Here is a 26,180-nt window from a genome sequence, read left to right as displayed (position 1 = left end):
CTTTATGTTAACATGTAATACACGATTGTTACTCTTTGATGAATAAATAAGAATATCAGTATTAATTCCTAATATAGTAAATATTGATAAACCACCTATTTTTAAAAAGCTATTTGGAGCACTCAATTTTTTTTTCATTTTGAAAAATAATTTATTAAAAAAATGAAAATCTAATTCCCTTACCATAGAATTTAGCCATTTAAAGTGTACAATTCGATAGTTTGGAATCCTTAATTTTTAAGGGTGTAGGTGGAATTTGAGACCAACATGTTTGAGAACCTCTGATGAAGATTATGTCTAGAAGAATTCAGCAGTGGCTTCACAGTAAATAAGGCATTTTATTCTTATCTTTCTTGAGGCTGAGTCCACACCAATGAAGCAAAATAAGGTAATTAAATTGAAAAAAGGGGGTTAATATTTACTGCTGTGCTTTTGTAGCCCAGGAAATTAACTCTTATTGTCTATTGTGTGAGGCAAGAGGTAATCTCATTTTTTCTTTTTTGGTGCAAGGGAATGTTTATTTTATTCTAAATAATTGAGCAAACCTGAAGTAGATAAACTACCTTGCACTATTTCCCAGATATAAGATGTTGTCTTCTTTATTTATTTTAGTTAAAAGGCCATGGCGACCTAATATAGTGAAAACAAAATACTTATATTTATAAGGTACTAAAATAATAAAGAAGGCTCTTATTTTAAGAATAGTCACAAGAGGGATGATTTTTCAAGTTAACATAAGTAAATTATATGTTTTTTTGCAGAATAATTCCCAAATCACACTTCTGTTTTCCTGTTTAAAAGTTGCAATTTTAGGCCAGGTGTGGTGGCTCAACACCTGTAATGCCAGCACTCTGGGAGGCCAAGGTAGGAAGATCCCTTAAGCTCGGGCATTTGAGACCAGCCTGCACAAGAAGGAGATCTCATCTCTACAAAAAAAAAAAAAAGAAAGAAAGAAAGTTAACTGGGCGTAGTGGCAGGCACCTGTTGTCCTAGATATTGAGAGGCTGAGGCAGGAGGATTGCTTGAGCTCAGAGCTTTGAGGTGCTATGAGTTTGGCTGATACCAGGGCATTCTAGCCTGGGCAACCGAGTGAGACTCTGTCTCAAAAAAAAAAAAAAAAAAAAATTGAAAATTTCCATTTGAGTAAGAGTATGAAGCTACTCTATTCTTCAAGTAACACTTTATTCTTGGTAAGATTTATTTCTGTGTGATAACATCTTGCTTTGGCAATATAATCGCAGGTATAGGAATGTCTGACCTTTAAAAAACAACATTGCCTCAGAGTTTTTAATGTCAACTAGTTAATTTACTATTTCTAAGTATTATTACTCCCTTAGAAATTATGACAGTGTTGATTATTTGTTCCTACAGAGCACATTTTTATTTTAGCCTTGATAGTTGAGTTTCCATTTCCACCACCCCCACCCAGGTTCAGAAACCTTGCTAATTCTAAAAGAGAGACCTTAATTCTCTCCTACTTCATTCTTTAAACCCGGGGAGGTAGAAATCAGTGTGTATCTCTTACCAACAGCTTTCCAAGCTAGGGAAGCAGGAGTTTGCAGATGTGATAGCTGCGACTGTGAGTTCTGGAAGGTGGCCCGTCATGGTGTCTATTTGCTGATCTTTAAGTTCAAAGAAGAAATATTTTCTCATGATTTAATAAAAAAAAAATTAAAAATTAAAAACATTAAAAAAAAAAAAAGAAATATTTTCTCACCTGTATAGTTGTGTTAATCGATCTCATTTTGAGAAAAGAAGAAAGTGGCTCAGAACAGTTAAGTACCTTGCCTAAGGTCACACAGCTCCTAAGTGAAGAGCAGAGTCACAAGTCTACTCAGCATTTCCCATTGGACCAAGATGAATCTGATGCTTGTTGGAAATATTTCGCTCCAAACTACTTTTGTCTAAAAGGGGTAAAATGTGGCTTTGATTTGTTTGAATTCTTCCCAATAATTGCCTTGGTATGCTACTTCCTTGGGCTGGGGAAGACAATGGCTTCACAAAAGGGTTACAAATTTCCTTGCAAAACTCTCTAAACCAGCTGGGCCTCTCTTTAAATTTTTTGGAATAAGTCCTCTTCCTAAGGAAGAAGGTGGTTGTGATTCTTTTTTTTTTTCTCCTTCTGGTTTCGTTCTGGCATTCTTTTGTGAGTATGGAACTGATTACAGTATAGGGTCGCAACAGCTGGAGTTGGGCTTCCTGTGTGAATGTGAACAGTGCTGATTCCTAGACTTTCGTTTGATATGTTATCTGTGGCGGCCGTGCCCGCCGTTGACGTTTCAAATGGCTTCCTTCAATTTCCTGTATTGTTACGAGGGTGGATGTTTGCCCACGTGCACGTGTAGGCGGAGAAAGGAGGAAGGCCAGAAGGGAGAATGCTTCTGCGTGAATGAATTTACTTGCATTTTGTGAGAGGTTTTTAGTTAGACATTGAGAAGGCCACATGTTAGCCCTGGTTAGCAAAAATGAGGGTCCCTGGCTTGTCTGCCCCTAAGTGTCTCTGGTTTGGGGGGAAATTATTGGTTCCTAAGGCCCGATGCTGCTTCCTTATAAGGCTCCTTCCATCTTTGAAATTTTGTTCTCTGGCTTTTGCTGACAGCTTGGCTTTCCAACTCCACACACTCTGCTGTTCTGAAACATTTGTTTTTCTTCTCTCTGATTTTACTTCCCAGGCATTCCTTGTCTCCTTCCATTTCCCTTTAATATGCCTATATTATAGCCTCTGACATTTAAATTCTTCTAGAAAAGCCTCCCCCACCTCCACCCGGTGCTTCTTATTCAGCGACCATTGTCTTTACAAAAAGTTACAAACGGTCAACTTTATCTTGGAAAGAAGGCTTAGAATGTGTTGGCATCCTGTTTTGGTGGTGGGGTATCTAGAGCTTGAGTGACCCTTATTGGGATCCTCCCTGAGCCTATAGAAGATGGCTCAGAGTTGCTGGGCAGACAGCCACTACGCTATCTCTGCTCTATTTTTATAAATTTAACTAGCTTTGGGCGAGGCGTGCTGGTTCATGCCTGTAATTCCCATACTTGGGAAGGCTGAGGCAGGAGGATCACTAGTGGCCAAGAGTTTGAGACCAGCCTAAGTAACAGAGTGAGATCCCATCTCTACAAAAACATTAAAAATTAGCTAAGTGTAGTGGCTTGGGCTTGTGATCTCAGCTACTTGGGAGGCTGAGGCAGGAGGATCACCTGAGCCCAGGAGTTCAAGTCTGTATGGTTAACAGAATGAGCCCTTTGAGAGTTCGGATCATGCTACTGCACTGTAGCCTGGGTAAAAGAGGAAGATCCTGTCTCAAAGAATGAAAAATAAGTTCAATTAGCTTTAAATGTGCAGAATAGTGTCTTATTTAATCCAGCCACTTTTGTGTTCAAGTATGAACATTTAAAGTGGAACCAGGACATGAAGCTTCTTGAACATTAACTTCTTGGGTGAGTTCTTCCCCAGATCCACAAGTGAGTTTATTGCCATCTAGTGGTGGGATGGCCTGATATTTTGCTGCCAGATTCACAGAGAGCTTGGGGAATGAAAACATCTTGTCTGAAACACAGGCTGACACTTACCCAAATGGGAACATTTGCAGGTGATCACTCTGTATCCCAGAAGTTCAGATTTGTTAGGAAACATTCATATTTGTGTAAATATAAACAGAATCCTTGAGACCACGCAGAGTAAAGAGTTATGTGTGCAGTATGTGCTTCAAATGTGAATTCTGTTAGATTTGTAACTTTTGAGTGAGATGTTTGTGTTCTTAGGGTGGGGTCAAAATGTTGTCTGTTGGTAATTTTTGGATCCTATGCTAAACATGGGCAAGTTGCTTACTTTTTATCAGCCTCAGTTTCTCTTTTTCTTATAGGTGAATGATAATTTCTAAGAACAACCCTCAGAGCCCTTTAAAAAGTTTTAACCAACACCAAACATTACAGTTCTGGGATTTCCTCAGGTGAATGTCTATATACTTCAGAATCACACTTCCTCCCATCTTCCAAGAATTTACATTTAATAGGGGGCGTGGAAATAATCCAATAGTCATTTACTGGGTGTTGCTGTGTTTTCGGTATTATTGTAGGGAGTTTACACAATGTACTTTTTAATTATCTTAAAAATTCTGGCCTAAAACTCTGGAAGATAACTCTTCTGAATCTAAGGCTTAGCACATGCTGCTTCCCACATTTACGAACCAGCAGAGAAGCTAAAAGAGCAAGGAGGGAGAAATACTAAGGTCAAATTCAACCTCACTGCGATTTGGGCTCCAGGCTTCGGCCACTTTGCAACCCTATAAAATGCTAAATATTCAAGCCACAGGAGGGAGATATCTCTCCATCTTTCACCTACTGATAAAGCTACTGTCCTAAGGCAATTGTTAGAGAGTTGTTTTTTTAAAAAATACATTTTCCTAACCCCAGTGAGAATGACCCACATCACAAAATCTCAAAACTGCAGATGCTGGCGTGGATGTGGAGAGAAGGGAACACTTTTACCCTGCTGGTGGGACTGCAAACTAGTACAACCTTTCTGGAAGGAAATATGGAGAAACCTCAAAGCACTCAAGCTAGACCTCCCATTCGATCCTGCAATCCCATTACTGGGCATCTACCCAGAAGGAAAAAAATCCTTTTATCATAAGGACACTTGTACTAGACTGTTTACTGCAGCTCAATTTACCATTGCCAAAATGTGGAAAGAGCCTAAATGCCCACCAACCCAGGAATGGATTAACAAGCTGTGGTATATGTATACCATGGAATACTATTCAGCCATTAAAAAAAATGGAGACTTTACATCCTTTGTATTAACCTGGATGGAAGTGGAAGACATTATTCTTAGTAAAGCATCACAAAAATGGAGAAGCATGAATCCTATGTACTCAATCTTGATATGAGGACAATTAATGACAATTAAGGTTATGGGGGGGGAAGCAGAAAGAGGGAAGGAGGGAGGAGGGTGGGGCCTTAGTGTGTGTCACACTTTATGGGGGCAAGACATGATTGCAAGAGGGACTTTACCTAACAATTGCAATCAGTGTAACTGGCTTATTGTACCCTCAATGAATCCCCAACAATAAAAAAAAAAAAAATACATTTTCCTGGGAAATGAGCATTCACTGAGTTCTAATGAGGTGCCCAGACCAGAGCTGGTACCTTCATAAATCTCTTCCCTGTGAGCTGACCAGTGAGAGGAATTGGAGAGTCGGGCCCCCAAAGTAGCCACCATCCACGTCCCAGATGCTGATGTAGGGATGGCAGGTGGCAGAGGGATGTGGTGCGACAACAGCCCTCTATGCTTGTCGACTGGCTTTTTTGGGTCTTCCTTTTAGAAGTGGAGAGGCCTTTTCCCAAATGTACTCTACAGGGAGTTAATGTATTTTAGATGGAAAACCATCTTTCCGGGTTAAATAACAGAGGAAGGATAGTGCTGAATACAGTTAAACGAATTTCTCTGCTCTAGCATAGGACTTCTTGAAAGCTTTTGTGTGTCAATGTGTACTTTTCATTTCATTTATAAATTAAATTATTTTAATCTAAGAGTTAATTATAAGTCTATGTCAAATAACTCAAATTATCCTAATAGCTGGTGATAAGGCAGCTTAACCACTTTTTTTTTTTTTTTTGAGACAGAGTCTACCTCTGTCATCCAGGCTATAATGCCATGGCCTCAACCTAACTCACAGCAACCTCAAACTTCTGGACTGAAGCAATCCTGCCTCAGCCTCCCAAGTAACTGGGACTACAGGTGCCCACCACAATGCCTAGCTAATTTTTCTACTTTTAGGGGAGACAGGTGTCACTCTGGCACAGGTTGGTCTTGAACTCCTGATCTCAAGTGATCTCGCCTCAGCCACCCAGTGGTCGGATTACAGGCGTGAGCCACCATGCCTGGCCTATAGCTGAACCACTTTTAATAGATTTTTGTGTGTGTGGATTCCCAAAAACAGCCTAATAGCTTCACCTTGTTTATTTGGCAAAGCTCATTAAATCTGGTGAACGTTGACAGAAATGCTGAGATGAATGATCAGCTCCATGCTGACCTGATATCCAGATGGGCTGGATATCCCTATATTACAGCCTCTGACATTTAAAGCATGAATTGTATGTCAGTAGCCTCTATTAAGACTTCCTAAGGCCAGGCACGGTGGCTCCCTCCTGTAATCCTGGCACTTTGGGAGGCTGAGGTGGGTGGATTGCCTGAGCTCATGAGTTTGAGACCAACCTGAGCAAGATGGTGACCCATCTCTAAAAATAGTGGAGCGCTGTGGCGGGTGCCTGTAGTCCCAGCTACTTGGGAGGCTGAGGCAAGAGAATCACTTGAGTCCAAGAGTTTGAGGTTGCTGTGAGCTATGTTACTACTCTACTGGGGGCAAGAAAGTGAGACTCTGTCAAAAAATATATATTCCTAGGCTATTAAACACTTTTTTGGAAATCCTGGAGTCCCAAATTGATTGGATCTCAGCATTTTAGTAGCAACATCTCTACTCTGTGCCAGGCACTCTTCACGCACTAACTTGATGAATCTTCCCAGAAACCCTATAAATGTAGGAAACTGGAATGTCTTTGATTTATAAACAGGAACTGAGCCAGACAACTTTCATGGTTAAACAACTTGCATCCCTACACAACTTCTGGAATCTCTTCTGTCTCCCCTCTTTGGCCTTTGATGCGCTCCATGGGAACTTCAAGCTAATCTGACTCAGCCTTATGACCTACCATGATATTTTCTCTCCCACCCCCACCCTCTGTCTCCTGCCCACGGTCACTGCTCTGAGCATGACGCACTGTGACAGATGTCTGTGTTGGACTCTCTAAGAATTTTCTGTTTTAAGATATAAAGTGAAAGAAGCAAAAAGCAAACTTTTCTGCACGCCGTGACTTCAGTTATAGGAAAGGCATGGTGATGAGACTGTGTTAGAGTTGTAGGGTACTGAATTTTTTTCTTTTTTGTCCCCCTATTTTCTTAGTTTTCTGATATATGGTTATTTTACCTATTAAATGAGAGATTTATCTTTTTGTTACTTTGGAGTTTTCTTCCCAAAGATTGAACTACGTATAGTGGTTACCGTGACTATATCACAAAACATGAGTGAATCTTTGCAATAGTTCCTGTTTATCAATTACTTAATATTGCTAGGTATCGTATATATATTATATGTAGCTATGTAAAATCTTGAATCCCCATAAAAACTGACCAAAGCAGCTATGCTCTTTTTGAAGTTTAGGACACTAAGGTCCAGGGAAGGCTAGCGATTTTTCCAAGACCACATTGCGGGAAGTGGGATTTACAAATGCCGAGCTCATGTGAATTCAAAATGCCCTCTCAGATTAACGCAGGTCCACGTTACCTGGGTTTCTATAGGTAATATTCACACAGATCTTCTCAGTCACTGTAACTCATTTGAGCATCACCATTCAGGCCTCATTCATCTGGTAGAAACAATTATTATTATTCTGATTTTCAGGATAGTCAGAGATTTCATTACTATATCAAGATGGTATGAAGTGTCAGAAACATGACTAGAATCTGTGGCCTCTGACAGTGCTCCTGGGACCAGCTTCTAACATGAACTGGATGTGCTAGTCTGTCTACCAATTCACGCTCATGTGGAGTCTCTGCTACATCGTAACAGCATTGTTCTGTGTGACCAGACACAGCAGAGAGGATGGCATGTCACCTCTGGGGTAAACTCCTAAAAGACATCTTACTGCTTCCTTCTGGATCACTGACTCTGGAGGAAACCAGCTGCCTTGCCATGCGGACGTTTAAGCAATCTATGGAGAAGTCCACGTCGTAAGGAACCAAGGCTGCCAGGTGACAGCCATGCCAGGGAGGTTTTAGGAACAGATCCTCCAGTCCCAGTCGGGCCTTCAGATGACTACAGTCCCAGCTGATATCTTGACTGCAAGCTCATGAGACACTGAATCAAACCCACCCAGTAAATTCACCGAATTCCCAATCTGCAGAAACTGATATATGTATGGCTATAACCCACTAAGTTTTGGGAGTAACTACTTATGTAATAACAGGTAATTGATATTTCGGATAATCTTTCTGTTTAGTTCACAGGACTTTAGAGAGAAACTCTACTTAAGAATCTCTTTTTCTTCTTCTTCTTTTTCTTCTTCTTCTTCTTCTTTTTCTTCTCTTCCTCCTCCTCCTCTTCTTCTTCCTCCTCCTTCTTTCAAGAGGCTCCATCTCACTCTATCTCCCAGGCTGGAGCAGAGCGAGTGGCCTGATTACAGCTCACTGCAGCCTTCCACTTCTAGCTTCTAATGAGCTTCCCACCTCATCCTTGTGCACTGCTGGGACTACAGGCACGTGCTGCTACACCTGGCTAATTTAAATTTTTTTTTTTTTTTTTTTATAGAGGCCAGGCTTCTCTATGTTGCCCAGGCTGGTCTCGAATTCCTGGCCTCAGAGGTTATGTACTTAAAGAACTACCCCTCAAGAGACCTATTTTCCCTGGGACCTGATTTAGAGGATGACTTCCTGGACTTCAAGCTGATGCTGTACAGGGATGAGACTTTTGGGAAGTGTTGAAAGGGATGAGAATATTTTACTTGTAGAAAAAAATCTAAATAATTTGTGACCAAATGGTGGACTGTGATGGTTGAAAGCCTAATTCCTCTCCACTTGAGTGTGTGCTGGGCTTAATGACAGATTTGTACAGATGCACGTATGTCTACGTTGCCTGGGTTTCTATAGGCTAATAGCCTGTGGACTATAGAATAAAGGCTGTATGTAATGTATAGGAGTAAATGACCACAGGTCTGTTACATTACATTTAGCCATTACTTTATAGAATAAAGTTAGACGTGTCAGTGTGTGACGTCAGAGATAGGTCATAAAAGCAAGTATGTCTTCCCACCTGCTCTTCCTCAAGGATGGGCTGCCTTGGGGAAGCTGTGAGTAGTCTCTGAGACCACTTGGTAGGGAGCTGAGGCTCTGGCCAATGAACCATTTGAGTGAGGCTTTTGGGAAGCAGATCTTCCAAGCACAGTCAAGCCTTCTGATAACTGTAGACCCAGACAACTTTTTGACTTCTACCTTCACGAGAGAGCTGCTATGCCAGAATCACCCATTTCCCCAGATTCCTAAAAGCTCAGAAACCATGTGAGGGAACAGTTTGTAGTTTTAAGCCATTAAGTTTGGAAGTTACTTGTTATATAGCAACAAATAGTTAATACATCATTCTGCAGAATTACTTTATCATATTTTCATTATTTGGATTAGAACATTTTAGTTAAATCCAAGAAAATTCTTTTCATCCTAAGGTCACAGAAACTTCAAAGTGATTTGCTTTTATTCTTGTTCCCGTTCTTCCAATATAAACCCAGAGATTCCTTTTGTCTTTATAATGTAATTTTTCATTATAGAAATTTATACAGTTACTTTTCATTTTAGAGAACTTTGTTATAGACTATGTTCAAACATTTTATTAAATATAAATTTTCTGAATAGGTACTTTATGAATTACATTATTCTGGGGATTCAGGAGCTGTAAAGATAAATAAGATTCAGTTCTTGTCCTCATGGAGTTTAATTTATTCATGGAATATGAAATGATTAGAAAGCAATAATATTCTATTCATTAAAATAGCAATTGATTTATGTCCAAATATCCTAAATTGAGAATTATTCTTTTGCTCTTTGTGTTTTCAACTGGATTCTCCTCCTGTCTTTTAAATGGATTCCTTCCTAGAATTTCTTTTCTATACTTTAATTATATTTTATTAAACTATAATACACAAAAACAAAAGTCCACTTATCAAAATGTGCTCCTGGATTCACCCAGCACCCCACCCACATATCCATGATCAGATTGGCTAACAGAGCATTAATTACCCAGCCCACCACCCAAGGAGCCATTATTCTAAATTCTACCACTATATGTTAATTTTGCCAGTTTTCAAAATATGTGAATGGAATTATATGTGTGATTTTTGGTCTGTCTTCTTGCATATAAACCACGTTTGTGAGATTTACTCTCAATGTTCCGTGCAGCAGGAAATGATCACTGTTATGTTAGATTACATAAATACACTGTAAGTTATTTGTACATGCTACTCTTGGTGGATGTTTAGAGGATTTCCAGGTTTGGAGTCTCATGAAAAGTGCTGCTAAGAATAGGCGCACACACGTCTGGTGTGTATCTGGGCTCCACTCGCAGTGGAATTGCAGACTCATAGCATACTAGCGCAGATTGAATTTAGAACACAGCTTCCTCCCTTTCTGTGCCCGTTGCCCTGTGGCTTCGTGGTGCCTCCTTTTAGAGGAGTTTTAGGTTGTCCCCCATCTTCTTCCACTTCTGCAACAGCATTTGACATTCGTAACTGTTTCTCACTGGTGACATTCTTGGGTGTTTTGTTATCTAATTTTTACCTAGATTTTCTCTATGATTGGTAACTCGCAAGGAATTACAGAGAGAGAGAAAGGGTGGGGGGCCCACATAAAACACTGGCGAATGGGAACAATCTCACATCAAGGTAGCCAAGCTGGTATGTATATACCACTTTTAGAGACCATAAATATTTATATTGACATTTGGGTGATTTCATACAAATAATCGCTAAGTATATACAAAGTACAAAATAGTCTTTGTGGTTCGAATTTTATATTCCATTCTCAAAATTCCTCAGGGCCATCTGGATGTGAACTGGGCAGCTCTCCTGAATCCGTCAGCTCCTGGGAGGTCAGGATGGAAAGAGTGGGGGAGGGAAGGAGGGGTTGGTGGGGGAGGGACGGGGATTGGGCTCTGGACTGTTTCTCTCTTGACTAAGGGGAACCTTCTCCCCTCTGGCCCACTCTCTCTTCTCAGTCACTCCCTGGCCTGTGTCCCTTCCCTTCCATTTTATTCTCTTGCACTGCCTGCCTCCAGCTCCAGCTTCCAAGTCATGGAATTCTATGGTTTTGATGTAGAGCCTGGAAGGCCATTGTTAGGGTTCATCTCATGACCCTCAGGCAAGAACAGCCCCACTGTCCACACTCCAGAGAAGATGCAGCCACCATTTAACCCTCCCCATGGAACAGCCCCTTTCCATGGCCCAGGACACACACACGGCACAGGAATGGATTTTAGAATGGGGGGGGGGCAGGGGTGAAAGGGCCTGTAGCTGAGTGCTGGGGTGGGGGCAGGGAGGAACGCCCTGTATGCCGCCCACTCAACGCCCCCTGGTCTTGTCCAAGTCTTCTCACCTGCTGTCATCTTTGCACAACTGCACATGCCATCTTTTTAAGTTGTTTGAACTCTGCACGTTTCACCAGTTGATAGCCTTAATTACTGCAGTGCAGCATTCACAGCTAAGATCACGATAGTCCAGGTCTTTTGTCCCCTCGGAACATATTAATATTCCCTAAAGGTTTGCTCTCATTTTCCTCCACAGATTATATTCTTATCTACATTCGCATAAATAATATTAAATATATATATATTTAAATTTTGGTCTGCTTCTGAATCTGAAATAAGATGCTATAGAAGATATAAGAATTTGCTCTGACAGCCTCTTGTTCTCTCTGCACAACCAGACTTGCCCGAATTACCACCTAGTTACTTACCAAGCTGTTAGTTAGCAAGCGTTTACAGGCCCAGTTGGTAGGAACCTCAGCCTCATTCGGTTCTACAAGGACATTGAGGCGCAGACGTTTCCGCCCAGCAGGGGGCAGCCTGGGCCCACGCTCCCCCTGGGCAGACCCTTCCTGGCTCTGGGCAGGTCCTAGACGTGTTGGGAGCATCAGCTCCTGGGCAGCAGGCTGGGTACCGTGGAGCCATTTTTTGCCTTTTTCTTCTCTCTGGCTCTCTAACCAGATTCTAGTCCAGTCCATCGTCACTCTGGACGTGTCATATTTTCATTTCTAAACTTACTGTCCCACTCGCTCCCTTTCCCCCCACTGTAGACTGCCCTAAGTCTCAGACCCTTTTCTTCACCTGCCCTCCCTTCTCCGGAATGATCTTTCTGAAGCGTCTGCTCAAAAATCTTCAGAGGCCCCTTAGCATCTGAAGAAATAAATAGCTGTGATTAGGTTAAAGTCCGGGAATCCCTTCGTGTGGCATCAGACTATATAACACACTTCTTCAGTTTCTCTGCCTTTTATCCCACTCACAAAACCTAGGCACCTGTGGAGTGGGAAGAAAGAGGGATTTCCCGGATATAAATCAAGTGCAAGGCTGAGGGTAGGAGTGGGTTACAACACCCTCACAATCGGCTCCACGTGGGGCTTCTTGTTTCATAGAACTGTGGGGGTCCAACATTATATTTCTTATAATGAGAAACTTGTAGTTAGCTCTGATGTGGGAAGGGGGGCTAATAACAATACTGGAGGTATTGGGGGGGGCAGTCCACCGCCCTGTCTGCATCTAGGGTGGGGACAGGGACGATGGTCTTACTAGGAGCACAGGAATGATGCCTGTTGAAGTGACCCTGCCACCTCAGGTCCCTCTGGGACAGAGGAATTTTTGCCAAGCCTCCCAAATGTCTAGGACCAAGCACACATGATCCGTTTTCATCAGTACTCATATAAAAATCTAATAGATATTATAAATGAGCACTTATTCTGCATACCCACAGCCTTAGAGAAGGCTGAAAGATGGGACTTGGACCTAAGGGAGAGCTTATTTCCTGAGAGGAGACTAAAGATGCAGGAAATGAATAAAGTAGTTTTCACAGTATTGTTTATTAGCCCTCCATGGCTGGTACTGGGAACTGGGTCCCATCAGCCAGGCCTGGGCCTCTTCTTCCCTGAGATCCTGAAGACAGGCAGTGTGGGTGGGAGAGCTTAGGGCAGGCCCTTTAAAATGGCTACTTTGTTCCTGGAGGTCAAGGCAGGAGGGACATGGAGGAGAAAGATGTAGTCACCCTTGTTATCTAAGGAGAACTGGTGCCAAGAATACCGTGGGTACCAAAATCCATGGATGCTCCAGCCCCTGATCTAAAAGGGTGTAGTACAGACGGTTGCCAGGTATGGATGAGAAACGTCCCTGAGAACTTCGCACGTCAATTGATAAGCTGTGTGTACCTGGTGACAATAATAATAAACTACTATAATGACTTGTATGTGGTAATAATAATACAGTGTGATACTGTAGTAATAATAATACCTGTGTTCTGTAATAATAAAAGTCAGAAACTATTGTGCTCCTTCTTTTAATGCAAACAGAACATAAAAACAAACTCATAAAAATATTTAGGTAAGAAATTGGACAAATTGCAAAAAAAAGTATTACACATCCACATTCACCTAATGTTGCAGAAATGCCTTGCTTACTGGCAGGGGCCTTTTCCTTTTCCTTTTCATTTTTTTGGAGATGAGGTCTGGCTCTACTGCCCAGGCAGAGTGCAGTGGTGGCATCATCCTCAAACTTCTGGCCTCCAGCGATCCTCCTGCTTTAGCCTTCCAAAGTGCTGGAAATACAGCGTGAGCTACCCCTGGCCTGGAAAGGGCCTTTTTGAGGCAAGAAGGTACACTGACGTTATGAGATGGAGATGGTGCTGTGAGGACGGAGGCAATGCTGGGAAATCAGGATTCGATTCTGTTGCTGGAGGAGGGGAGCTCACCACTGAAGTCAGGATCTAGGGTTCTGCACACAGCCTTTTCCTCTTTTCTCTCATACATGGCTGTGAAGCAGCTGAACTTCTCACTGACTGCGCAGCAAAGCTTTGCAAACCGCTGTGTCAAGCTCTCCTCAAGCTTAGCAAATCCTGCTTCAATGAGACAAAAGGCTTCAGCTAATTCTTTTCTTGGCTCTGGAGCTTCTGATTCTTTGTGTTCTTGTGTTTATTATCAGCTGCTTTTCTATGAGACTAGTCACATGTAACAATGCTTCGCTCAAGAACCGCTTAGGCCTTTAGGTTTGTGTATATGCATGGAAGAAACCAGTTCCTGAATTGTGAATTTAATTATTTCGTTACAAATTATCCTCATGGGGAGCATTGGGAGCCTGTTCCTAAGTTGTAGGTGGGTCCCTTATAGACAATGGTTTAGTATTAGCATATAACCTACACATATTTCCTCTACACTAAATCAGTGTTTTTCAACATATTTATCTCATGGCACACTTGAACTTATAGTTAAACTTCCTTGGCACACTTAAATTATGGTGATCAAAAAGAAGAGTAAAAAAAGAATATACTTACTGTGCTTTGAACTTCTTTCAAAAATAATTTAATTTGGCCAGGCCCGGTGGCTCATGCCTATAATCCTGGGAGCATTCTGGGAGGCCCAGAGGATGGATTGCTTGAGGTCAGAAGTAAGAGACCAGCCTGAGCAAGAGTGAGACCGTGTCCCTAGAAAACCAGCTGGGAGGCTGAGACAAGAGGGTCTCTTGAGCCCAGGAGTTTGAGGTTGCTATGATGCCATGGCACTCTACCAAGGGTGACAAAGTGAAAAATTAAAAAAGTAAAAAACAAAATTAAAAATAATTTAATTGATTTGTTTTTTGGGGGGAGGGGGGAGCGGGGAGGGACAGAATCTCACTCTGTTGCCCTGGGTAGAGTGCTGTGGCATTACTGTGCACAGCAACCTCAAACTCCTGGCTCATGCAATCCTCCTGCCCCAGGCTCTAGAGTAACTGGGACTACAAGCACCTGCCACAACAGCTGACTAGTTTTTCTTTCTTTTTTTCTTTTTAGTAGAAACAGGGTCATGCTCTTGCTCAGGCTGGCCTGGAACTCCTGAGTTCAGGCAATCCACACACCTTGGCCTCTCAGAGTGCTAGGATTACAGGCGTGAGCCACTGCACCTGGCCTTAACTAAGGGTGTTTAAAAATTTTTGTGGCACACCAAAGACCCTCTCACAGCTCACCAGTGTGCCGTGGCACACCAACTAAAAAATCACTGCTTTCAATCATCTGCAGATTACTTACAACAATACAGTGTAAATGCTATGTAAGCAGTTGTCACACCATAATCTTTAGGGAATAAGTAACAAGACCAAAAAAGTCTGTGCATGGTCAGCACAGACACAAGTTTTGTTTGTTTTTCGATTCTTTTCTATCCTCGGTGGGTTGACTTCGCGGGCTGGTTGACTCCTCCGGATGTGTGAACAGGAGCTGGAAAGGCCTTAGGCAACTCTCCATTTTAAACAACTGGGGAGACTTACGGAGAAATGGAGGATGGAAGAAGGTTTTTAATTGCTACCGGTGAGTAAAGTGAGCAGTGCCGTAACACATCCCAAATGCCAGGGCCACGGATGGTGAAGAAGAAAATCAACACGGAGTCGTGTGATCAGGGACTTCCCTGAGGATGGGACCTGTGTGGGGGCCTCAGCATGACTAAAGCCTGGATGGATGCAAAGGGCGGCAGCTTCTGGAAGGAGCATGAACAAGGTGCTGCTGGTAGGAAGATGGCAGGAGCCCACGGGTCTGGGGTCCAGGGTCGGCAAGTCACTCGGCCACTTCTTCATGGGGTTGGTGCTCCTTAGGCTTCTGGAAGCTCAGGCATCTGGTGGTTTCCCATGCAGGGAGGGTGCGCGTTCCGCCCCTCTTGTGGGGATGATGTGTTTTCTGCCCTTGGACATGGGGTGGGGGGAGTGCGCTGAAGTTGGCCGCTGCCTTCTGATCTGTCATTGAGAAAAATGTGAAAACTACTAACTATCTGTTAAATGTACAGCTATTATTATTATTATTTTGGCTAGGGTCTCTGTGACCCAGGCTGGAGCACGGTGGCAACATCATGATTCACAACCTTGTACTCCTGGCCTCGGGGTGGCTGGGACCACAGGAGTGAGCTCTGCTCTCCCACCACACCCAGCTAGTGAAATACATCGATTTTAAGCTGAATTTCTATTCATCTATTTCAATGATGAAAGGTGAGCATAAAGACGCAGGAAGTGATGATTCCCAAAGACAATGACTAGCGGTGTTTTCAAACTGGGACATTTCCGCTAAAGAGGAGGAAGCGCCTGACCAAGGTCTCACTGATTTTGACAAAAGATTGGCAAAGAGCCTTTCATTTGTCATGTTTCTCTCTCAGCGGCCACTGGAGGGCCAACCGAGGCTTTGGGGGTTGGGGTAGCTTCTTCCATGACAGGTGAGGCACAGCCAGGCTGCCCTGGACAGCCACCATCTATGGCGAGATCACATTCCCTCGGAGCTGTGTTGGGACCACCGCCGTGCCAAGCGCACATCCCCTTGGCTTCATATCCCTGCTTTGGTCAACAGCTGACAACCTGCGGATGGAGGGCAAGAAGGTGAACAGCTGTGCTCACCCTCCAAGCAAAACAGAAAATAATAAATTTTCAAAGTGTGTACTGCATTTACACACACCCACGTTTGGATAGTCTGATACATCTTTATTCTTTTCAAAACATTTCCTTTTTAGTCAATATATTTTTTTAACCCACTAAAGGTATTATTAAATGGTTAACTTGGTTTCCGTTAGCTAAATATAACAGAATTCAAACCCAAACTCGTTCGGTTCCGCTGACATGAAATGACAGTTGGCTGCATGTGTGAACTGAACAACAGTGTCCCATCACAGAATGGAGAAGAAGAGCTAGATTTTATTCATCTAAGAATATTTGTTAAAAATAAGGTGATATATAACTTAACAATCGAGTGCGTATCATAAGCATACAAATGATACCATTTAAGAAAGACTTACTACAAAAAGATCCTGAACATTGTTAGTTAATGCAAATATTAACTCTTCAAATTATTACAAGAGTCATGATATTTATGTCAATTTGTGCTTTTAAAACTATTGCTAACTTCCTCTGGGAAAAGATAAAGTAAGGGTACATTGTAGAAAAAAAAAATAAAAGACTTTTTGCATTTTGACCCAAAGACACATAACACCACCAGGAGTGCAGTAACACTTAACAATTACCTTTAAATTTTCCTGAAACACAAAATCTATGCAATGAAACACATTTTTGTGGTAATTGCTAATTTACTGTTTTTCACAAGTGCACAGGGAGTTATTTTTTTGTGGCCATTAATGATAGCACACATTAGATGTCTAGAAATATACAGATATGTACATAGATGCACTTACATACATACATATTTAAGAGCATCTAAAGAAAATAGGATACTTTGCACATACATATTCTAAGTATCTCAAAAATTTCATTTTGGTCCACACTAGTAAGCTATGTATTGCCAGTGTTCTGTGTAAATAAACAATGAAAAAACCTTTAATAGTGGAGTCTCTCTTCATACGTCAATAGAAAATCCAGTTAGAAGGGATATGGTTAGCTCATAAGAAAAATGCCCATTTTTCAACCACATTTCCATACTGTTCATTTACGGTGAACAGTAAACACAATCGTAACTTAGGGAATTCAACATCTAGAAACACTGGCTACAGGTTAACAGCAGGGACCCACCGATTTTTCTATGTGGCGGTAACAGCCTTAGAAAAATAAACATTCTCTGTGTAGAAAATATATTGTTTCCTTTGGATTAATAATTGGGTTGGGCAAACTTTACTTCGCCCAGCTCTAGTTGAATGAAAGACAAAAGGATGCATTTATTTGCCAAAAGGGGATCCAATTTGATAACCAGCTGTCACAGTGGCCCATCAGATTGAACAGATAGATAATATTACAGCTCGAATCCCTCCCAGATAAAGTGGGTCATTATCCAAACATAATCAATTACGGAAGACCTGCGTCAAGATGGGACAGAACGTGCGGTTACTGAAATGATTCACATCCCTATTAATGTGTCACATACTGTAGGACCCCTGGGGAATCAAAAATAGGACAAATCACAGTCAGGATTTTCTCTCTGACTAGCTGTGGTAGGTTTCTTCTTGTGCTCTGAAGCTGAATGCTTTCTCTTTGCATTATAATTTCAATCCTTGCTTCATGAGAGTTCTTTTTAAATGTTCCACTCCAATTTTATAAATAACCGAAGATGCAAACATGGAGTTTATAATATCAAAACATCCAAGTTAAGATTGGGATGAGAGGAAGATCACACCCACGATTCTCTGATTCCCTTCCGCGCCCACGGTTTTTCCATCTGTGAGATGGGTGTGTAATCACCCCACTTATCTCATATGCCCCTTGATGGAACGAAGCCGGTTTCATGCATTTTTCTTTGGAGAAGGATCATAATTACGGCATTTTAAATCCAAGTATAAATCTGAAAGGTGTGATAATTGTCATTATGTCTAATGAAACCATTGTTTAAAATAGCACATTGCGGAACAGAAAAAAATAGGGTGCAGTTACAGGAAATGAGGCTGAAAAATAATTTCAGTCCATTTGTGAAGGGCTTGAATATCATCCCAAGGAGTCTGCATTTATTCTATAAGACCTTCTTTTCTGAAACATATCCCACAGCACACTCGTGCTGAGAGGATGTTATTGTATCTAGGGCAAGCTTCATTAGATTAAATCCAGGTTTTGTGTAGACTTTTTTAATGTGTTAGCATGCATTATGATTCTTTAAGAGGGGGCTTTGTGTATTGTTTTTCTCAAACCAAACAATATAGCTTGACAGGTTATACAGCAAATGTGAAAAAGGTTCCAAATTGGCACTTTTAGGTGAGGCAATTGTAATATTCTTTGTACATCAAGACTCCAGGTGGTCATTGCCTTGAGTCTGATGTATCCAGCACACAGGAGGACTCAGTACACAAACGCTCCTCAATTTTCCCACTTATAAAGTGAGAACACAGTAATACAATTTTTAAAGAATTGAAGAGTTGGAGAAAAGTGATCACAGAATATTTTGTGACCAAGACATATTTTAAAAAATTCAAATCAGGCTCGGTGCTCGTAGCACAGTGGTTATGGTGCCAGCCACATACACGGAGGGTAGTGGGTTCAAACCCGACCCAGGCCAGCTAAACAACGACAACTGCAACAAAAATAGCCAGGCATTGTGGCGGGTGCCTGTAGTCCCAGCTACTGGGGAGGCTTAAGTCCAAGAGTTTGAGGTTGCTGTGAGCTGTGACGCCACAGCACTCTACAAAGGCGACATAGTGATACTCTGTCTCCAAAAAAAAAAAAAAATTCAAATAAGATTGAAACAGACATACAAATAAAATTTATATAAAGATGGAAAGAAAGATGTAAGAGATTAGTATGGAATTATTGTCTAGCTGTGTAATCTTTGCTTAACCTCTCTAAAGCTGGTTTATAAGGAGATAATCATGCTTACCTTGAAAAGCTCATAGAATCTGCAGAGCACAGTGACGGGAGCCAGTGAGAGAGAGTATGTAGTGTTGTGGTTAGGAATGCAGGCCTGGGAACTAGACCTGGGTTTGAGTCTCAGTTCTACTATTTAATTTTTTGCCTCAGTTTTCCTCATCTGCAAGATGGGAACAATAAGTTTACTTATCTAAGAGGACTGTGGTGAGGATTACAAATAAAATAGTAAATTCTGGGTATTAAGAAAAGTTCATGGCTATTGTCATTAGTATGTCAAATTTTCTCTCTCGCATTTCCTTCCTTCCTTTTTTTTTTAAACAGCGTTTCTCACTCTTGCCTAGGCTAGAGTGTTGCAGCCTCAGCCTAGCTCCCAGCAACCTCGAACTCCTGGGCTCAAGTGATCCTCCTGCCTCAGCCTCCTGAGTAGCTGGGACTATAGGCACCCACCACACCTGGCTAATTTTTCTATTTTTAATAGAGATGGGGGACTTGCTCTTGCTCAGGCTAGTCTCAAGCTGTTGAGTTCAAGAGAGCTTCCCACCTCTGCCTCCCAGAAGTCTAGGATTGTAGGCGGAAGCCCCCGCACCTGGCCTTTCAGATTTTCTATGTATAGGAAAGGAAAGTCAAGGCCGGCCCTATTTGTCCTTCCAGGACTGCAGCTGCTTGGCTAGAACTGCTTGCTTGGTCCCAATTTACTCCTTCCCCCCAAACTGGGTGCTCACAGCCCATTTTTAGGAAGTACCCTCCCCCACCAAGTTCAACTACTGAGTTAAAACTTTCTGTTCCCTAAACCCATATGTCTTTATTTATATCAAAAATTTCACCAGTGCTTATTCTCTCTGCAGCCATCAATGTACAAGTGCACTAACGTTCCTAGCTGATTTATATTTGGATCATTTTCTCTCTGGCTCACATCCGAATTTTTGCCCATTCAATTAATAGTCAGTTAAAAGCCAGAGGAATTCTTGGCCGGTCAAAGAATTTAGAAGGAAACAGAATTGCAAACCAGAAACAAGAATTAAAACTATTCTGCATAAGGATGTGTGAGGAGGAAGGACGATCAACCAATGAGATATACCAAGATATTAGTGTAGTTTGTTAGTTATTGCAACATACTGGTGGGATTTCATCACTATACTGGCAACTGAAAAAAAATACCCTTTTATTTTGAGACAGAGTCTTATTCTGTCACCCTGTATGGAGGGCCATGCATTATAGCTCACGGCAACCTCAAACTCGTGGCCTCAAGAGATCCTCCTGCCTCAGCCTCCCTACTAGCTGGGACTGCAGGTGCCACCACAATGCTCAGTTAGTATTTCTATTTTTAGTAGAGATGTGGTCTCACGCTTGCTCAAGCTGGGCCCGAACTCCTGAGCTCAGGCAGTCCACTCGCCTTGGCCTCCCAGAGTGCTAGGATTACAGGTGTGAGCCACCACGCCCGGCCAAAAAATAATAAATAGGCCACCTGCACGGTTCCCACTGTGACATTATTTTGATGGCATCTTTTGTCCATGTTCATGCACCTTCTCCCCCAATCATTTGACTACGAACATGGAGTTCCCAAAATAGGCTGGTGAAGATGGAGATGCTACCAAAGGTTTTGAAGGACTCTCTGATAGTCCCCCAAACTCTCTCCTCCACATAGTGGGACTCTGCTGATGCCAGTAAGTAAAGAAGGAATAGACACTGATATATTCTCAATAATGAAGTCAGTTTGCTACTTATTTTACTTCCTACAGTCTATGGTCAAGCAATTAAGGCTTGATTAGTTCACAGTAAACTGTCTGCATCTGTATTCATTTATGACTCATATTTCCATTTAAGCACAACCCTAAGTATGAACAAGCTTTTTCAATAATCAAACTTCCATTAGTTTTGGCTTCAATGGCTTTTTTTTTTTTTATCCACAGGCAGAAGTTAAATAGTGCCTTTTACCTGAATATCCCAAAGAGAGGTTACCGGCTGCCAAGTTAAACATCTTTATACAAAGTAGTATCTGGATGCATAGACTCTTGGGTTCAGCATGTGAAGAGCAGAAGACGGCTACTATTAGTGGTGTTCTAACTGTAGCCCTGTCAAGATTATATAAAACCAATTCTCTCCCAAGGACTGTTCTGGAGAACCCTTTTATACAAAGTGGTGTGCATGTGAATAGAAGGTTGCCCACATAGGTTGGCTCAAAACTGTTCTGGGACTGTCTAATAAACTGAACGACACTGTGTAACGACCTCTTATGTGCTACACTTAAGAGATGGCTTCAGGATTGAAGAGTCGCATGACAGGCTTCAGAGAGAAGAAAAGTCCTTTCATAATAAAAAAAGGTCATTAAAGGCTTTTTGTAAGGGTTGTTGGACATCTTTTGATCTGAGAACGTTCTCTTCCTACCAAGAAAATCACTTATGCTCGCGGTTTAATGTCGTAATGTAGGAGATGGAAGGCACTAAATTAATTTTTAATTGTGACCCTCCCCTTCTACGCCATTTCCATTGTTCCTCTAATGCAAAATGTGCACAACGGTACGAATAGCTGTCATTTCCACCAGACATTAATGTGGTGATGACACAATCTTATTTTGAAGCCAAAAGAGTTATAAATAAACATCAATAACACTTTAAAAATAATCCTGTACGTTTCTTCAAAAGTAGCGTTGTTGTTTTAAGTTATAGCACAAACATCAAAGGAAAAAAATCCCCAAGAACAAGTGAAATTCATTGCTATTTTAGTTTAGTTTTAGTGGACAAATAAACAAGATTTGAATCTCTATCTGGGATTATAGTAGCACATAAAATTAAAAGACTTTAATCAAATGTCAAATTTCTAATCATTAAGGAGCTACCTGAGTCCATATTCCTTTCTGGGTCAACTTATTTCTGCTTCTCTTAGGTGACTAGTCCTGTCGTAATTTAATTTTATGTCTCGGGATCCATGACACAGACTGAAATAGACCTGTGGTTAAATTCAAATAGATGAAGATACTAATTTCTCTATTTGGGGAAATTCAACCTTTAATTAATAGAAGTCAATTCTGTCTATAATTCCTAACATAACAAATAAAATGTGGCAGCCTTCAATAAAATAAATGCCTAGATATTATTTGTTAAATTTCAACACAAATCATACTTATATTATGCTTCTACCCAAGCTAAATATCCTGCACCTTCATTTAGTTGTCCTCGGAGCAAAAAAATAGAACGGCGTTTCAAAGAGATTCGTGAGAAAGGCATCATTCTTGATGAAAACTCTTTAGTCAAAAAAAAAAAAAAAGAAAGAAAACTCATTAATCAATCTTGATCTTTTCCTAACAGGATATTCATGCTGTAAATAAGGTTGGAAAAACACCGGTTGAGTACTTACAACTGCTGGTATCCATATATTCCATTTCCTACAAGCTAACAGTGCCTTTAAAAACCTGAGCAACATTGAAAACCTTATTACTGTATTTCAACTTATCTTGAAGCAAGTTTGCTTATAATTTAGAAAAGTCCTTATAACTCTTCTTGGTTCTGTCTGCTGCACTCACTTTTCTGAAAGGCTTTAAGTAGAAGCAAGATCTTGGCAACAAAATGACTCATCACACGGTTCTCTATATATGATGTGGGTCATTAGCAAGTTTTGAGATACGCGACAATCAAGAAACATAAAATCTGCATGGACAGAAAACAAAGGAAGCCCTTCCAGCAACAGTGACAAGCTAAGCAAGTTGAAACTTGCATGGGTGAATCAGAAAGGACGCTGTTGACTGTGTTTCTTGGAAGTGAAATAATGGACCATAACACAGTCTGTCTCAAAACTTTCATAGTGACCCACATCTGTGCCATACTTGTTATCTTGCACACAGATCTAAATTATAACCTGAGAATCAGAAATGACCCCCCTTATTTTATAAAAATACTGTTTTAAAGGTGTGTTTAACAGAAGAATCTTTTAAAATTCAGTATATAATACTGAAAAACAACAGATATATATCCTTATAAGAATTTCACCTTGCAGGGGGTAAAAAAAAAAAAAATTTAAACACTACTTCAGTATATTTTCTATTGCTTCTTCAGATCTTTTACATTAACATTTAAGCACAGATACCCTTTGTCAACTGTTTTCAGTGCCAGGCACTGTGCTTACTAAAAAATTAAAAAAAGATGACCCATTAATCTATGGTCTCTCCTCAAAATAAATGGATTAAACTATAACAAAATAGAGTGCAATTTCGGGTAACTACATCAAACTTAGTGAAAAGAATGCAGCCTGTCTTTTGGGAGGAGCTGTTCAATCAATCACAATTTTCCTTTTTTTCTGCAATGATGCACCAGTTCCCGTGATCATTCCCAGAACTCAGAATATGAAGCTCTGACACATTCTCCTTAAGCAAACCACAGAGCTCGCCCTCTCGAAACACATGGTAGTAACGCATAAGGGCTTTGGAACCCCAAATATCAGCCTGTTGTTCAACAGACATCAGGCCATCTGGGTTGGAGTCTGTGCAAGCAACTGCAGAAAGCCTCAGTATTCTACTAGCAGAAGGGTTCTTGCCTTCCACATTATCTGGATGTCCGCCATTCTCACTGGAATTACTGCCATCCAGAACAGTCCTCCCTCCATTTTTCCGAATTTCTCCTAGAAGGTCTCCATCTAAATGCTCCCACGGGCCCGGTGCTCTCAGCCACTCTGAATGTTTTCGAGAAGATTCCACAAACACGTCCTCATCCAAGTTTTGCTCCTCCCTTGAAAATGCTTCTTGGTGATCAAAGTCTACACTGGAGTGGCGGGAAGGCTGGATGGTGATGGTGCGATTGGCCCACATGTCTGTGTTTCTCAAGGGTCTCACTCTTTCCATTTGCTTCCTCAGAGTTGATTCATCCAAAGATCTTGAGAAAAACCAGGAGCGAAAAGATTTTCCTAACGTGCGATAGAATCCGTATTCTTCCTCACCTCCCTTAGACATATTTGCAAAACAGGTTCTAGCCATGATGGGTCCATAGTCCACGCTGTGGGACCGTTTTGAATCACATCGCTCTTTAAAACAAACAGAGCAGCTGCACTCAGAACAAGGAGGGTGATAGGGATGGCTTCTCTCTGGCTGTCCACACTGTTGCTTCCTCCCAGACAGGCTGGATTCTGAGAAGGGCGGGGAACAGAAGGCTCTGTTCCATGGCACAAGCACATCCTGCTTCTCAAAGCGACGGTTCTTTTGTTCCATGGCCCAGACGTAAATCATCAGCTGGCCTCCGGGAACTAACACTCTGGCCATTTCTTTGATTGCTCTGATTCTTCTTTGTTTTGTAGAAAAATGATGTATGACTGAAAAAGAAGAAATCAGATCTCAGCGTGTACACATACACATAAACACATACATTTATAGATCAGTGTTTCCCATATACCAATGATGAAATTTTGACATATATTAAACCTTATTTCTTCCGTGCCAGGGGGATGATGGAATAGCAAAGGCCTGGTTTTAGGTTTTAGGTCTGTAAAACCAGGCCTTTGCTATCTTTGCCTTTGGCGCCTCTATTTATTATTAGATAAGTTATTTAAGTTCTATAGACTTTTAAGTTTCGTCATCCATGATCATAAGCCCAAAATACATAAATCCATGCAGTTTCTTTCAGTTCCAAAATCCTATGAATCTTGTTAACCAGAAGAACGGCCAGTGTGAATTACTAAAATCTGAAAGCAGTACTAAATGTTCCCTGGTAGAATTCTATGAAATGATTCATTGCTTTAATAAATAATTGGCACTTCTAAAGCCATGAAGGATTAAAGCCACTAATCCGTGTTAATAAAATTAACAAATCAGGTAGTGAAGAAAAATGGTAAAGATCATGTTCTGTCTAGATAATGCAAAGATCAACCAGGCCAGCACCAGTCCACAATTGCTAAAAATTTTGGAAAATGTTAATATGATTTAAAATAGTTGCGTCTATTTTTTAAAAGTCAATGTATAGGTCCGTCATTTTTTTTTTTTCCAATCCCTACAAAGTCATCATGAGATTCAAGCAATTATCTCATTGTAAGTGTGTTATTAAGCACATTTTTATCCAACAATACAAAGAAAGTGCTAGCTTGGTGCCTGTAGAACAGTGGTTACGGTGCCAGCCACATACACAGAGGGTGGTGAGTTCGATCCCAGCCAAGCCAGCTAAACAACAATGACAACTGCAACAAAAATTAGCCAGGCATAGTGGCAGTGCCTATAGTCCTAGCTACTTGGGAGGCTGAGGTTAGAGAATCGCTTAAGCCCAAGAGTTTGAGGTTGCTGTGAGCTGTGATGCCACTGCACTCTACCAAGGGTGACATAGTGAGATTCTGTCTAAGAAAAGGAAGGAAGGGAGGGATGGAGGAAGTTGTCTAGTTCCTGGGGGAGTTTAATTACAGCACCGTGTCAAGAGAAAACATCGAATTATTTCTCTAACCAAGAGTCCCACATCATCTCAGGGAGGAAACGAGCCCCAGTGAAAGTTGGAGAGACTCCTCTCGTATGAGTAGTGAAGGCAGAGTTCAAGGCTGATATTCTTGCTGGAATCACCACCATAATTCAGCTGTTAACAGTGATTTCAAAAAACTCTTTGCAGTTAACCTGCCACTGAGACATATTAAATGTCTAAAACGAGATTGTCTCCCAGATAAAACTGCCAAAGAAAGATCATTCCCCAAGCACAGTTAGCCATCAAGTTTGGACTCCTAGCCACCTGGGCATCCTTACCATGCCAGAGGTGTGAGGGTGAAGTGTGTGTGAATAAGACGCCAGTGCATTTCCTTCTGCTACATCTACCAGGAATTTACTTTGTCATCTCTGACCAGTCACTCAGCTGACCTCGGGCTGCTCCCTGACTCCCACCCCAAAGAAAGTCCTTCAAAATGGTTCATTTCAGAGCATACCTTTCTAGAAGCAGTGTCTTGGTCCCTGGGCTAAGGAGGCACAGAAACTGAGTGAGAAAGATTGACCCTGAGGCTAATGTTCATATTTATCTGTCACTACTCAGGGCCATTAATACAGATCTCCCCAAACTTTCATGTAATTCTCCTAGATGGTCAACGGTTGCATTTTCTGACAGTCCATCCTCATGGGTTCCAGTATTTGCAAAT

The 26,180-nt window shown here is 41.3% G+C and overlaps 1 protein-coding gene across 2 annotated transcripts in view; it reads right to left on the bottom strand.

The window, feature by feature from the left end:
- Positions 1 to 22,395: 22,395 nt before the first annotated feature.
- TRMT9B (tRNA methyltransferase 9B (putative)) overlaps positions 22,396 to 26,180 on the bottom strand; it is a 54,392-nt gene continuing 50,607 nt past the window's right edge. For both annotated transcript variants that reach the window (XM_053578352.1, XM_053578353.1), the window contains exon 5: positions 22,396 to 24,392. In XM_053578352.1, coding sequence (XP_053434327.1) covers positions 23,365 to 24,392 — 1,028 coding nt within the window. In that variant the 3' untranslated portion in view covers positions 22,396 to 23,364. The remainder of the gene's footprint in view (positions 24,393 to 26,180) is intronic.

Source organism: Nycticebus coucang, chromosome 24 (genome assembly GCF_027406575.1).
Source record: "Nycticebus coucang isolate mNycCou1 chromosome 24, mNycCou1.pri, whole genome shotgun sequence".
In the NCBI taxonomy this organism is placed as follows: Eukaryota; Metazoa; Chordata; class Mammalia; order Primates; family Lorisidae; genus Nycticebus; species Nycticebus coucang.
Note: the sequence above shows the minus strand (reverse complement) of the source record. Positions and strands in the feature narration are given on the sequence as shown.